The sequence below is a fragment of the Chrysoperla carnea genome, chromosome 5 (assembly GCF_905475395.1).
Source record: "Chrysoperla carnea chromosome 5, inChrCarn1.1, whole genome shotgun sequence".
Taxonomy (NCBI): domain Eukaryota; kingdom Metazoa; phylum Arthropoda; class Insecta; order Neuroptera; family Chrysopidae; genus Chrysoperla; species Chrysoperla carnea.
The window spans coordinates 73692595-73707814 of record NC_058341.1 but is presented as its reverse complement, the minus strand read 5'-3'; the positions used below and the strand labels follow the sequence as shown (position 1 = coordinate 73707814).

The following is a 15220-nucleotide window of genomic DNA, read 5'->3' as shown; positions in this document are numbered from 1 at the left end:
TTTGATAAATAGGTGGTTTGATTAAATTATTCTTGTTTAAACTTTGTTTTCCAAATTGTTTTGTTTTTTTTTTCCTTTTTTATCATCAAAATGCCTACTAGTCAGGAAAAAGCGGCTTCCGATCTCCAGGTTTTAATTGCCAGGCGGGAACGATATTTTCAAAGTATACAACAAGCGTTCGATTTAATTCCTCGTTTGAATGATTTAAACATATGCAGGCAATTTAAAGCAAGATGTAAAACGTTGGACAAAGCATATTCCGAATTCGATGCCGTTCAGAATAAAATATTAGAAACAAACCCCTTAGCAGCTGTAGAACATCGAATATCAGACGTTTTAGCATCCTCACAGGCATTTGATGATTTGTTCTATGCTGTTAGAGCTGCGGAAGCTTCTTGGCCTGAACCACAAACCGTTTCAACTCCTTCCGCCCCAACAATCAAACCAAAATTGCCTCATATCACTCTGCCGACATTTGATGGGACTTATGAAAAGTTTGATTCATTTAAATCATTATTTGATACATTGATTCATAATCAAGGCCATCTCTCAACAATTGAAAAGTATAGCTATCTACGTTCTTCCGTCTCCGGCACTGCTCTGACTGCCATACAAGGTCTACCATTTGCGGAAAATTCCTATGAAACTGCCTACAAAACTTTAGTCGCTAGATTCACAAACAAAAGAGTTATTGCATCTAATGTGTGTCAGAAGCTATTTTCTGTAAAACCTTTTACGCAAGAAAGTCAACTTAAAGGATTTTTAGAAGATTTTAATGTTCAAGTGGAAGCTTTAAACAACCTTGCTTTAACTAGTGTTTCGGATTTTCTTATTTCGTTCATGGCTCTTAGGCTGCTTGATCCTCAAACACGTCAAGCTTTTGAGGATACAAGAGCTAACGATCCTACTGTACCAACTTATGCCGATATCCGTAAATTTGTAGAAGGGCGTATTGCTACATGTGAGGTAATTAACTCTTCGTCAGCAAAGACAAATTAACCTAAGCCGATGGGTTCTATGAAAGTTCCAGTTAAAAGAGCCATGGTTGCTCATGCTTCTCCTCCGCTGAAGCCTAGTGTGCAATCAACCTCTTCCAAGCCTGCAGATTTGAGCCACACCTGTCCATGTTGTGCTAAATCTCACCGAGTCGTAGAATGCAGTCAGTTTGGTAATATGACTATTTCGCAACGCTATGAAGTTTTACGTAAAAAACTTTTATGCTTTTCCTGTTTTGGACCACACGCTCGATCGACATGTTCTTCTAAATTTTCATGCAGACATTGTGGTTCCAAAGCCCATCATACCATGCTTCATAATGATAGTAAAGCCAATATTCCTCCTATATCATCTGCCAGTGAACCTACCGTTGCACTGTCAGGTAATATTATGCCTTCGCCGTCTGTACATCAGCATAAGCAAATTCTATTGGGAACTGCTATAGTTAGTATTCCTGATGTATTTGGCCATCATCATGATGTCCGAGTTTTAATCGATTCAGGAAGTATGATCAATATTATTTCCCAATCACTCAAGGATCGCCTTACTTTACCAATGACAGCGTCTAACATTCGCATCTCGGGTATAGGATCCGGGAAACCCCAACCAGCCAAAGGTACTGTTGTTTGTACTGTCAACTCAAAACATAGTCCGTTCTCTATCACCGTTGAAGCGGCTGTGTTACCAACTATAGCAACTAAAATTCCTGCCGTCCCAGTTGCACAAAATATTGTCAATAAACTTTCTCAGCTACAACTTGCCGATCCTCAGTTCTATAGCCCTGCTTCGGTTGAGATGCTCATCGGCGCACAACATTACGCCAACCTTCTGACTTCGGAACCTGTAGTTCCTGGTCATCCCTCTCTGGTTCCATCCATGTTCGGAACACTTGTTATGGGTGAATGTCCATCGATGTCATCGAATGAGTATCAATCATATTATATAATGCACTCTGACACAGACCTTTCGTACCAGTTACAGAAGTTTTGGGAAGTTGAAGAATTGCCTGTCAAAACTCCGTTGAACCCAGAAGATGTTAAGTGTGAGGAACACTTTGTCAAAACTCATCGCCGTGATTCCGATGGAGCTTATATTGTACGATTGCCATTTCGTAATGGTGAAGCTCCGGAGCTAGGTGATAACCGTGTCTCTGCACTGAATCGTCTAACTAAATTAGAAAAACGTTTAGAAAAACAGCCTACGTTTAAAGATTTGTACCATGCAAATCTTCAAGATTACCTCAGTTCGGGTCACATGGTACCTGCCGAGAAGAACTCGTCTTATGTTTTGACCCATCATGGAGTTACGAAAGATAGCTCCACAAGTAAAGTTAGAGTTGTATTTAACCCTGCTGAGAAAACCAATGCCACCTTCCCTTCTTTAAATGAGACTTTATTAGCCGGTCCTAAGCTTCAAAACAGTATTAACGATATTGTTTTGAATTTCCGCTTGCACCGAGTTGCTATCACAGGAGATATAAAACAAATGTATAGAGCCATCAAATTGGATGCAAGAGATAGTAAGTTTCAGCAGATATTGTGGCGTTTCGATCCCTCTCAACCTGTACAACAGTATGAGATAACCCGTGTTTGTTTTGGCATTACTAGCTCGCCTTACCATGCCCTCCGTGTGATGAAACAATTAATTCAAGACGAAGGATTTAAATATCCGACTGCTGCTAAAGTTCTAGAAACTAACATGTATATCGATGATGTGTGTACCGGAGCTTCCTCCATTGCTGAAGCCCGTCAGCTACGTGCCGACTTATCTGCTTTGTTATCGACGGCTGGGTTTGAGTTAAGAAAATGGGCAAGCTCTCATGCCGCCGTTCTAAGTGACCTACCTCACGAATATAAGGAAAAGCCTCACAAATTTGGTGACATTGAAACTATTCAAGTTCTTGGAATTCAATGGATATCTGAGGATGATGTATTTTGCTATCGAATTGAAACCATCCCTAATTGCACCACTAAACGCCAAGTTTTATCACAAATTGCCCGTACCTATGATTTACCAGGATTTTTGGGACCTGTAGTTATCTGGATGAAGATATTGATGCAAAAAATCTGGCTACAAGGAATCAACTGGGATGATCCTTTACCGTCTCGTATGATTGATCAATGGAGTCAGTTTGCCAAAGAAATGCCTTGCCTTCAAACCATCAAAATTCCACGTGATATTCTCGACACTTACATTCATCCACCCGAGCTTGTTGGGTTTTCTGATGCCTCTAGCTCTGCAATGGCTGCTGCTGTCTATTTGCGAGTCGTTTGTTCGGATCAACGCGTGTTGATTAGCTTGATCCGTACTAAAACTAAAGTCGCTCCAGTAAAACCAGTCACTATTCCCCGCCTTGAGTTAAATGCCAGCTGCATGCTTGCTAAGATTATAGAATCTTTATTGCCACTCCGCGCTCGTCTTCATATAGAAAAGCTTTACCTATTTACAGATTCAATGGTAGTTTTGTCATGGCTACGAACCCCTGCGCATTTACTCAAGGTTTTCGTTGCTAATCGTGTTGTTAACATTTTAGATCGGACTTTACCATCTCAATGGTTCCATGTTCCCACAGCTGATAACCCTGCCGATATTGCCAGTCGTGGCTGTATGCCAAGTCAGCTTGTTAACCATAAGTTGTGGTGGTCAGGTCCCGATTTTTTGCGCGAAGATTTTTCTTTATGGCCAAGCCAAGAAGTAGCCTCGGTTCCAGACCTGCCCGACCTAAAAGAGGTTGGCCCATCATTGATAGGCCATGTTACAGGTGGAGATGATGGTGTTGTTCTTCTTCTAGAACGTTTCTCATCTCTTGTTAGAGCCAAGCGAGTTATAGCATGGATGTTGAGATTTAAGAAAAACACTTCGCTTCCCAAGGAACAACGTAATTTCCAGTGTTTATCTGTCGCCGAGCTTCGAAACGCCGAAATAGTATTAATAAAAATCACTCAACATTTTTATTTGTCACACGAAATAGATTCTGTCCGTCAAGGAGTTCGATCTAAATCGTTTCCCTCTTTAACACCTTTTCTCGATAATGATCTCCTCAGGGTGGGGGGTCGTTTAGCCGAAGCTCCAGTGTCATATGATGCTCGCCATCCCTTTATCTTACCTGCCAAATGTCATCTTTCTAAGCTCATTGTCGAACATTTTCATATTACCAGCCTACATGGTGGTAATAAAATTGTCCAGTGTCTTATCCAACAATCGTATTATATCCCTCGGGTGCGTGAACTGGTTCGTAAAATCATTTTCAAATGTACTCGTTGTGTCCGTTTTATTGCCAAGCCTAATCAGCCATTTATGTCCAGTTTGCCTGCGTCACGTTTCGTTCAAGGTCGACCCTTTGTTCATACTGGGGTAGATCTAGCCGGTCCATATCCCATAAAAGATGGATCTCGACGAAATAGTCCAATTAATAAGTGTTATTTTGCCCTTTTTGTGTGCTTCTCAACGAAAGCTATTCACCTTGAGCTATTATCATCTCTCTCTACTGACTGTTTTCTTGCCGCTCTAGATCGTTTTATTGCGAGAAGAGGTTTGCCCAAAACTATGTTTTCTGATCGAGGTACGAACTTTGTAGGTGCGTCTCGAGTTCTGGAAGAAACTTTTCAATTTGTCAGAGAAAATAGTAAGATTTTTTCGGATTACCTTTTGGGACGGGAAATCGAGTGGGTTTTTAACGCTCCAGCCAACCCGTCAGCCGGTGGTTTGTGGGAAGCCGGGGTAAAGTCGGTTAAATACCACTTAAAACGTCTCTTATCTGATAGAGCCTTGCTATACGAAGAGTTTTGTACCCTTCTTGTGCGCATCGAGGCCATCCTGAACTCACGTCCGTTGGGTATTTCTGCTTCTTGTCCCATTGACGATATTTCTTGTCTAACTCCTGGTCATTTTTTGATCGGAGCCCCGTTATTGTCTCGCCCTGAACCAGACATTAGCAATGTACCGTCCAATCGTATCCCAAGTGTCCCAACATTTCTGGAAACGGTGGTCCCGTGAATATCTGCACACTTTAATTCAACGACAAAAGTGGTGGGATCACGTTGAGAATGTAAAAGTGGGTGATGTCGTGGTTATCATGGTCGAAAACCAGCCCCCGATCAAATGGCCATTGGCAAGAATTACTGCCCTGTTGCCGGCGAAAGATGGAGTAGTTCGAATCGTTAAATTGCGAACTAGTTCCGGCCATCTCACCCGACCCGTTCGTAAATTGTTGATACTCCCTGTCCTTCCGTAACCTTATACAGTCCACTTAGTGTTTCCTGTGTCCCGTTTCCTGTTAAATGTTGTCCCGTGCTTTATTTTAATTTTAATTTCGAGTTTTGGAAAAGTGCCAAATGCTATCGCTATAGCATCTTTATTTGTATTTGTAATTGTTTTAAATATGGTTTGCCAATCGCCGATTTCACAATTGTCTAAATGGTTAAAGGTGCAATCCATTGCAGTTGAAAAATGTTCATTTTGGTGTGGGGTAATGTATGGACCTTCCTTATGGTACGGATCCCTAAACCATTCCCTTTACACTGGTGCCTACACAAACGCACAATGCGCAAATTATGTGCGTGATCTAGACACACCTTTAATCAATATACATTATTGATCGTTGTGGTGTGTTAAAAGCCAGTTTAATTAATACACGTTTTGATCGTTGAGTTAAAAACCAGTTTAAACAATATACGTGTTATATAAAGTTTTTATGTGTTTTATGGACGATATCGCGCCAATATAATAATTTAAATAAAGTTATGTTTTCCAAGGAATAATAATAAGGTAAGCACCAGCTAATTTTCCTAATTTGATTTTCGTACCCGACATGTTGTGCCCATCTAATGTCTGCGTGTTGAAATCGGCGTTATCGAAAACAAACTGTGAAAACGATTAATCATCGATATTCAATGGCGAGCGCATTATAGCTGAAACTTCGAACAGCATTGCTTTAGTGTAAGAAGAGCAAAATCCGAGAGATGATAAAGTATTTATCAATCATCGAGATCCATATTTTTGAAATAAAAATACTGCTACCTGAACCAATGATATAAAAGATTTCGGCCTTACTGCGGCAATAATAGAATGTACGAGAGCAATGCTTTTTTTCTTCCATTTGTCAAGTGACCCTCGTTTATTTTTTAAAATTATACCATCCAGAAAAATTCGCAAGTTTCAGGTTAATATATATATCGATATCTGACTCGACATCTTGAAAAAATTTGTCTAATGGAGGATAATGATTTGTCTCGTACACCTTAGACCGAATACATTCTGTTACAATTATTGCTGCTGCCTTTATAATACGCTTACGTTCTTCTAATTTGTTGTCACTTTTTTCATTGTACCAGGCATTCGTTAATAACTTAAACCCTGTACTTCGAAAACAAACCACAGGCTGTGCTTTACAGTTTTTACAATAAAAACTGGTTTTTAAAATTTAATTTAAAATACTTCTTTCTAAACCATCGAAACTGTTGTATGATAATTTAATAACGTTTATTATTGACGTCTTCAGTACATGATTGATTACCAGATACAATGAATATATGTCTGTGTGGTTTTATTACCACGTGTTATATATCGTTAGTGTCCGACCGAAGCTTCGGCTTCGACCACCTTCGGCCAAAAAAAACACCTTCGGTCAAACATTCGGTTTCGGCCTGAATTCAGGCCGAAGCCGAAGCTTTGGCCGAAGATTCTTAGCAAACGTCAGAATTGAACGAATTGTACTAAATGTTATTATTTTGAAATAAATTTCAAGGTAATTGTTTTAATCATCTTTAGATCAACTTCTCAAGATCATAACCTCTAAATGAACTTCTAGAGATCAACTTTGATATTTAAGTTTTAAAATCATGTTTTTAAACCTTCGGCTTCGGCTCGGCTTCGGCTTCGGCCGAAGGTTGTGGCGATAGCCGATTAATCGGCTTCGGCTTCGGCCAAAAATCGACCTTCGGTCGGACACTATATATCGTATATTTTATTTTTGCATATATGATCAGTGGCACCACAACTGTTTATTTAGTAAACTATTAATATGAGATGTAACAGTATTCGTCAAACAATCTACTGATCTTGCTGATTTTCAATGTCTCCGTTATGTCTCCCAGGGCAATATAGAATTTCTTTGACCCGTTTTTGAGTTTTGATAATTTTAAAATGCATTTCATGCAGAAATTTTAGCATTGGGGCCCGCAAAGTTTTAGGTATATATAATATAAATACAACTACATATAATACAAATACAACTACTACTTTTACTACAAATTGTCAAGAACATATAATTCATTTCTGATTTTAAAAAAACGGTTCAGCCCAAAAGGAAGTCTATTAAATTTATAGGTACCAAATACTGTACCAAAATCACAGCCTGCTAAACTCTTCACTTAGTTTAACTTGGTAGAATCCATCTTTAAAATCTAATACTGTAAAATAACTTTGATCTTGAAGCTTCGAGCGTATTTCATCAAGTGTAAGAATAATACAAAATTCACGCTCGAAAGCTTCATTGAGGTACTTAGGGTCCAGACATAATCTTAAGCTCTTATCATTTTTTTCCACTATTACCAGGTTGCTTAGCCACTCAGTAGATTCATCGTATTTGGAAATTATACCTCCTTTTTCTAAGCTATCTAACTGAGCTTTTAATCTTTTATTGCCAATGGTACTCTACGTGATGCCTTCGCAACAGCTTAAGCATTTTTTTTAATTTTAATGTACATTATTTTTTAAATTCACCTAGTCCTGTAAATATATCTTTATTTTCCTTAATAAATTTTTCTTTATTTATACTTAAAATCCAATTTACTCTGAATATCAGATTTTATCTCATGCAATTTGAGAGACACAGTAATGAGGTAACGTTTCCTTCTACTAGAATAAAATTTATTCTAACTTTACTATCCTTATAATCCTTATAATATACAGTCCACATTTGTGGAACTTAATGATAAAATTTTAAACCCAACATAGGCCTCCAAAGTTATGTTACATTTATTTAATTTTAATTGATTATTATCAAAATTTATAATCTCGTATATTTTTTTAGGTATTATATTTGCTTGTGAGCCTGTATCGATTTTTATTTTTAATTAATTTTTTGCCAATTTTTAAAAATTCACTCCACTCATTACAGTTTTTCACTTCATTCACTATAATACTTGATAATGTGATTTCGTCGTCCAAAGAACAATCCAATCACTCACATATTTTTCTTGTATTTCTTTCACTTTTTGCTAAATGCCTATACCTCGAACAGCTGTTGCAGTTCCTGTTATATGCCGGACAATTTCGTGATGTACCTATGATTGAAACCGCAACTTTGACATACTTGTTTCTCTTGCTATCTCTATTCATTTGCTTACTGTCCTTACATTTACTTAATTTCGTCTTGTTCAGTCCCGAATTGATTTTGTTGATGGCATCAATTTTATTTTCACATTTTGTACCTTATACATATTTTATTTGAGCACTAGCAATTTGATTTGCTCGACACACTTCTGCAACTTTTTTAAAATTTAAACTATCCATATGTTATAATTTCTCCTGGAAGGTTTTGTTACGGATTCCCAGTATAATTCTATCACGAATCATTGAATCGGATTCTACAAATTTGCAGCTTTTAATCAGCTTTTTTAGATCGGTTACAAAATGATCAAACGATTCACCTCCTTCTTGCCTTCTGTTATAAATCTTTCGTCAACCACATTCTTTTTTTGAGTAAAATATCTTTTTAATTCTTGTAACACTGTTTTGTACACTTTCTTTTCTTCATCCGTTAACACTAACGTTTTATATATTTTCGAAAAATATTAATTTCCACACGACTGTGCCATGTTGTATGATAATTAAGGAAAATCGTTAAAAGAAAATACTAGCTTTAATCACGTTTATTATTGACCTCTTCAGTACATGCTTGATTGCCGGATACAATGAATATGTCTGTATGGTTATGTTACCATGTGTTATATATCGTATTTCGTATTTGTTATTGTTTCATATATGATCAGGGGTACCACAACTGTTTATTTAAAAAAACTTTTAATATGAGATGTAACAGTAGTCGTCAAACAATTAACTAATCTTGCTAATACATCTCATATGACAGAAACCATAGTTCCAAACTAATGTGGCATTCACATTTAATATAGACATTCGCCTTACTTGGAATAATCCGCAATCGGAGCAAGGTGTTTTTTCATTTATTGACTCATGATTAAGCATAAGCCTCCCAAATAGCCTAGAAATGTCGTCTCGACAGTCAATGTGGTTATTTATTTCCGGATTTAGAATTCGTGCCGTGCACACAAAATTAAAGCTGAGAATTAATTCTGATTCGCTAATTTTAGGTTTTACGAAATCTTTAAAATTTTTAAATTTAAGGTATGTGAATGATATAACTTCTGTTAAACTGTCAAATGGGCACGTGTTTATAAGGTACAGTTTAAGTTTGTTTATTTAACACGGGGGTAAAGTGCTGCCGTTTTTAATTTTTTTTTTTTTTTTTTTTTTTTGTTAGTAAATTTTTTCATTTTTGTCATTAGCGTTTCCATGTAATATCTGCGCGCCTGGACACGCAGTGACAGTGACAAACTTCCCTCTTTTTATCGGCGGACCCATAGTTTGCGATGAAGAATGCAGTACAGGTTGTTTATTAGATAAAAAGTGTATCGCAAATGGGTCCGTCCTAGAACCTAGCCCAATGGGTTTTTTGTTACCAGGTTTTTCACTGAGTATGATTGAAAAATTATTTTCTGAGTTTTTATGAAGTAAAATGTCTCTAAAATCGTATTTTTTTAAATCTTAAACTGAATTTAGATTGGTTGTAGTTGGTTTCTTGGTTTGGAGTCTTGATTAGGTTTATTGCCAGAATCGTTATCTTTTGGAGTAGAAAAGAATTTAGATCTTTCAAAATAATTATTAGTTACATGCATAAAGTCTTTTTTGGCAGTGAATTTCATTTTAACAGATTCGTCAACAATTACCTGATTTTTCCTATTTTCAATATAATTGAGCACATTCTGACCTTTATTCTTATCAATAATATAATTTGTTTATAATTATTTTTTTATTTTTTTAAGTACTTCTTGCTTCTATCATTCTGGATTTTATAGTTTTAGTGTGCTCAACTATAAATGAATCAGCTCTTAATGGTTGACGATCTGTTAAAACGATATCTTTAATATGTTTAAAATAATTTTCTGAACGTGAAAATGTTGCTACGAGATGTTCGGAGTTGTAATTCCTCCTCATAAAATTTGTCCATGCCGGAAATTTTTTAAATAATAATTTTAGATTTTTGTTAATATCAGGTAAATAATAAGGATTTGTGTCGTTCAAATTAATAGAAACATTTGAGTTTCCACTTTGCTCTTGATTGAAAAGATCTTCTATATAACTGGATAAATCTTCATTAGTAGAAGTCAAATTCTTTAGTTCATCAACATTTATAATAATAATAATAATAATATTTCTGTATTTTGCAATTAAGCTTTACAGGGGTCTTACAGATTTCTTTTACAAAGTTGCTTAGCACTAATCTTATAATTAATATATTAGTAGTATCCTTAATACATACTAAGTTTAGTTTTATTTATTTTACACATTAATTAAATTGCCTAAATTGTATACAGACTTTTAGTTTAAGAAAATAATTGAACAGTCCTGTTTGTTAATTTGTAAAGTAATTTGTTTAAATTTCGAAATTTATACATGAATAATTTTTTTTATTTTTCCTTTTTTAATTTGTTTAAATTTCTAAATTTGTAGATGAATAATTTTTTTTGTTATTCATTTATTTTTCCTTTTTTAGTTATTCGAACTGGATGAAGCTTCTCATTTTTATTGCGTTGCGCACATAATAATATATGTCATTTAGTTTATTAGTCGTAGGGTTTGTCAGAAGATTAATCATTTTGTTTTCTAAATTGAGGTTTGAGACTAAGTATTTTTCTAAATAGTGTTTTCATAAGGAATTATAGATCGGACAAGTTAAGATGATGCATTTATGCGTAAGGCTATTAGCGGTGATTTTTATTGTTAAAATGCCTGCCGTTCTCAATTGGCTAATTAGTCTTATCTTTGTAAAGTTCATATTATAGTTTAGGTATGGCTCTACTAAATCATTAGTTATCATGTTTTGATATAACGGGCTAAAACTGGATTCTAGAATTCTTTGCTTATCTCTAGTGTGCCACAAGTTTTTGTAATCCCTCAGAATTATTTCTTGTGTTTTTTTTATTAATTCGCTATTTTGCTCTTCTAGGAGGTATGACTTATTTATTCTATTCAAAGTTGCTTTGAGTTGACCAAACCAGTTATATTTTCTCATTGTGCTATCGGAAGAATCTAATTCTTTTAGCCTATTGTAGCAAATTTTTGCTAGGCGATTATTATTCATTTTCGTTATACTAAACAGCCAACTCAAAGTTGGCTCCAAGGCGCGCACGGCCAAGTGAGTTCTCCCGGTTTCGCTTCTGATTATATAGTTTGGCGTATTAGATTGCCAGTTGTACACTGTTTTAAAGAAACAGCCTTGCGCTTTCTCTAGTTCTTCCATATATCTCGGACACCAGGTCTCGGCATCGTATAGCAGAGTTGAAGCGACTATGCTATCAAAGTACTTTATTCTAGCATCCCAGCTCTGGAGCTTGGATTTGGCCATTAAATTCCTAGTACTATGAATTGCTATGCTGGATTTTCGTATATTGTTTTCAACAGCTTTGTTGAAGATACCCGTAGAGGAAAATATTATACCCAAAAAGTTGTATTCATTTATTATCTCTATCGTTTGGTTTTCAATTGTGAATAGAGGCATATGACTGACTCGACCACCTTTTCTAAAAACAATGATCTTGGTTTTATCTGTATTTATCTTCAAACAGTTTTGTTTACAATATGAATTTAAAACGGTAAGGGCTTTTTGCAAATTGCGTTACTATGCCCAAGAAGTGTTAGATCGTCTGCATACATTAGAAATGGAATTTTCGGTCGTACCGTTGATGTTAATGCCTCGAATATTATTTTCATTCATAAAATCATATAGGTCATTAATGAATAGAATAAACAACAAAGGTGATAGGAAGTCTCCTTGGAGTACTCCTTGTCTTATTTATATATTATTGCTAGATTTTCCGTTTGAAAAAATTTTTAAAATGGCATTATTGTTGAGCGATTTAATAGTATTTATAATTTTAGTGCTTATACCTATTTTATATAGCTTCTGCCATAGAAGGTTGTACTGAGTCGAATGCTTAGTGGGACGAATGTTGATATTTATAGCACTCGAGAGTGTGAAAATAGCATCGCGACACCCGCGCCCTTTTCTGAAGCCGAATTGATATTCATTTAAGATATGGTGTGTACCGATCCGTTCTTGTATACGATTACGGATGATTGTAGTGAACATTTTTGTAATGTTATTTAATAGAGAGTTTCCTCTATAATTATTAGGATCTCGGCGATCTCCTTTTTTGAATAATAAACATAGCCGAGATTCGGACCAGTTTAGAGAAGTTAAGCCTTCGTACACGCCGGAATTGAAAGCGTCTAAAATCCATTTACAACTTTTTTCAGGTAAAATTTTTAAAAATTCCGCTGAGATCCCGTCAGGGCCGGCAGCTTTCCCGTCCTTGTGATGTCGCTATTTAGAAATGAATCATCTAAGGGTTTATTGTTTATTAACGACGTTAAATTAACATTATCGTATGCTATACCGTAAAGTTCTTGGAAGTAAGCTTCCCAATCCGAGCTTCCCAAGCTTTTGATAGCGGTTTGTGACTTTCCAAAACTCTTGACTATTACGTACATTTGCAATTGTTTTTTGGGCTGTTTCGAAGAAATGTCTTTTATTCTGCTTTAAATGGTAATTGTAATCTTTTGTTATTTTTATAATGTTTACACGATTTTCCTCATTGTATCCCTTCCTGTATATTTTATGGGCAATAACTACTTGATTTTTTAACGATATAAGGTTGTCTGTAAACCAAGGATTGGTAGCTTTGATTTTGGAGTTTATGGTAATTACTGATATGCCTACTTTTTAATGTTATTTATTATGAATTCACTTATTTCCGCGGTAGGTTTATTATTAGACTCGTTTGACAGATTATTCATTTCAGTTACATAAATATATTTTATTTAGTTACACCATTTGAAGTTATTCTGAGTACTAATTTGTTTTTTTTGTTTTTTTTTTTTTGGTTTTTTTTTTTTTTTTTTGGTGAATTTTTTGTTAAAATTTTTAAGTTTTATTACACAAGGGTAATGGCCTGAGGTTAAAATTAAATCTGAGATATAAAAGTCTATTAGATCGTTTATTTGGTTTTCGTTAACCCACGCCAGGTCGATTATGTACTTTTACCTCTGCTAGCACAGTATGTAAATTTAGCGGGTGTATCCCCTGCCGTGCGACCATTTAAAACTATAAGACCCGCCTCCTCTATGAAGTTCAAAAGGTGTGGAGCTCGTTTATCAATTGTATCGTCTAATGAATTTCTTGATGGTGAAATAGAAGTATATTGAAATAATTCTAAGTCGTATTTATCAGAGAAATCGTTCAGGAGGCCAATTCTTGTGTTAAAGTCTCCAGCTATTAACATCTTAGGCCTATTGAAGTGGATGTGTCTGTTATAGTATCATTTAGCATGTTCAAATATACCGATATATCATAGCTAGCGTTTAAGTAAAGAAAAATTAGAATCACAATTTAAGCCCCATTATTAAATTTTATGACAATCCATAAGCTGGATTTATCAACTATTTCGATATTCAAAATTTTTTTTGTAAATACAAGTATTTCCCCACTTGCCCGCCCTAATGATTTCTCCTTAACTGCTTTTACATGGTGACATTTATAATTCATTAAAAAGTTCATGTCATTCACATAATCTTTCCAAATCCATGTTTCGTTAATTAAAAGGATATCCTACTTATTAACTTCTTATTGCTGTTCCGAGTCTAATTCTAGTAAATTTTTTAATCCAAGGCAATTCCAAAATAAAATCCAGTGGTCCGGTTCACTTTATCCCTTTCATATTGTTGTATCTTTGCTTGAGTTATAACATTGAGAAGGGTTTTGTTGTGAATTGATCTGAGTTTTTTGTGCTTGAGGAGTTGGCTTGCGGGTTGATTTTTTTTTTTTTTGGTTCTTAGCTTATTTTTTCGAGGAATCCTTTTTTCCTTTTTTATCATTCATTGTTGTTTTTTTCTTGACGTTGAATACTGTATTGAATTCTTAGTTCTTTAGGGATATCGTCATTTATGTAAATACTGCTATCTTTTAATTTGGTTTTTTGATTGAGAATTTCTATTTTGGTTTTATAGTTTGACAGGCATACTTTTACTGGTTTATTTAATCCAGGTTTTCCTAGTCTGTAAACCTGTCCAATGTCGTTTGGTGTTATGTTCAGTCCCAAATTTTGATTGAAGAGGTGTATAATTTTTTTTTCTAAATTTGATTCCCTTTCGCCTTCTGTCACACCGTGAATTATTAAGTTTTGTTTATTAATTTATTTTTTTAGAATTAATATTTCTGATGTTGATCGTTTACTTTTTTTCTCCGGACATTCTTTTTTTTCTTGAATATTATTACATAAAGATTTTATATCTTATAGTTCCTTCATTAACGCTGAATAAATATTGTCTAATTTTTTATCCATTGTGTCCATAATTGTTGATTATGTTGTTTGTTTTTGTTATGATTATTAAGTCGGATGTTAGTAACAGTTTATTTTGATAAAATTTTATAAATTTTTATAGTTTCACTGAATTGACACTATATTATTGACGCTAATTTCATACGATTGCTGTCTGGATGATTTTTATTTTTATTTTATCAACATTTATCATGTCATGGCAACGAGATAAATGTTTTTCATCAGGTACATCAACATTTATCTCATTTTCGTGACATGTTAAATGATTTTCACAATTATTTTTATGATTACATGCATTCATAATTTCCACTTCATTATAATTGATAGTTGCATCGTCAAATTGAAATTTTTTTAAACATCCATTTGATATCATCCTTACAACCTATTTTATTTTGGCTTATATGTATTAGAGCTTTCATTGTTTTTTCGATATCTTTAAAAACTTCTAAATTGCTCATAAAGCCAATGGCTCTAAAATAAAAATCTTTGATCGGGAAGTTTTTATTGATAAAACATTTGAGTCTGGATACCCAATGAATGAGATGTGCAATATCTATACGTAAATATGGTGTACTTAAATTTAC

At 34.8% G+C, this 15220-nt stretch overlaps 1 protein-coding gene across 1 annotated transcript; it reads left to right on the top strand.

Moving 5' to 3' along the window:
- The first annotated feature begins 1173 nt into the window (after window positions 1-1173).
- On the top strand, window positions 1174-14507 carry LOC123301424. Its single transcript, XM_044884162.1, has 3 exons — window positions 1174-3268; window positions 3530-3804; window positions 14502-14507. The coding sequence occupies exons 1-3, from the start codon at window positions 1174-1176 to the stop codon at window positions 14505-14507; spliced, it is 2376 nt and encodes a 791-aa protein (XP_044740097.1).
- Window positions 14508-15220: the final 713 nt, after the last annotated feature.

What these genes read in the sequence shown, in the direction of transcription:
- LOC123301424 (XM_044884162.1), top strand. Translation starts at nt 1,174, where the DNA reads ATGACTATTTCGCAACGCTATGAAGTTTTACGTAAAAAACTTTTATGC. An exon ending in TGTCTATTTGCGAGTCGTTT is followed by an intron (nt 3,269 to 3,529) that starts GTTCGGATCAAC and finishes TTAACATTTTAG; the next exon opens with ATCGGACTTTACCATCTCAA.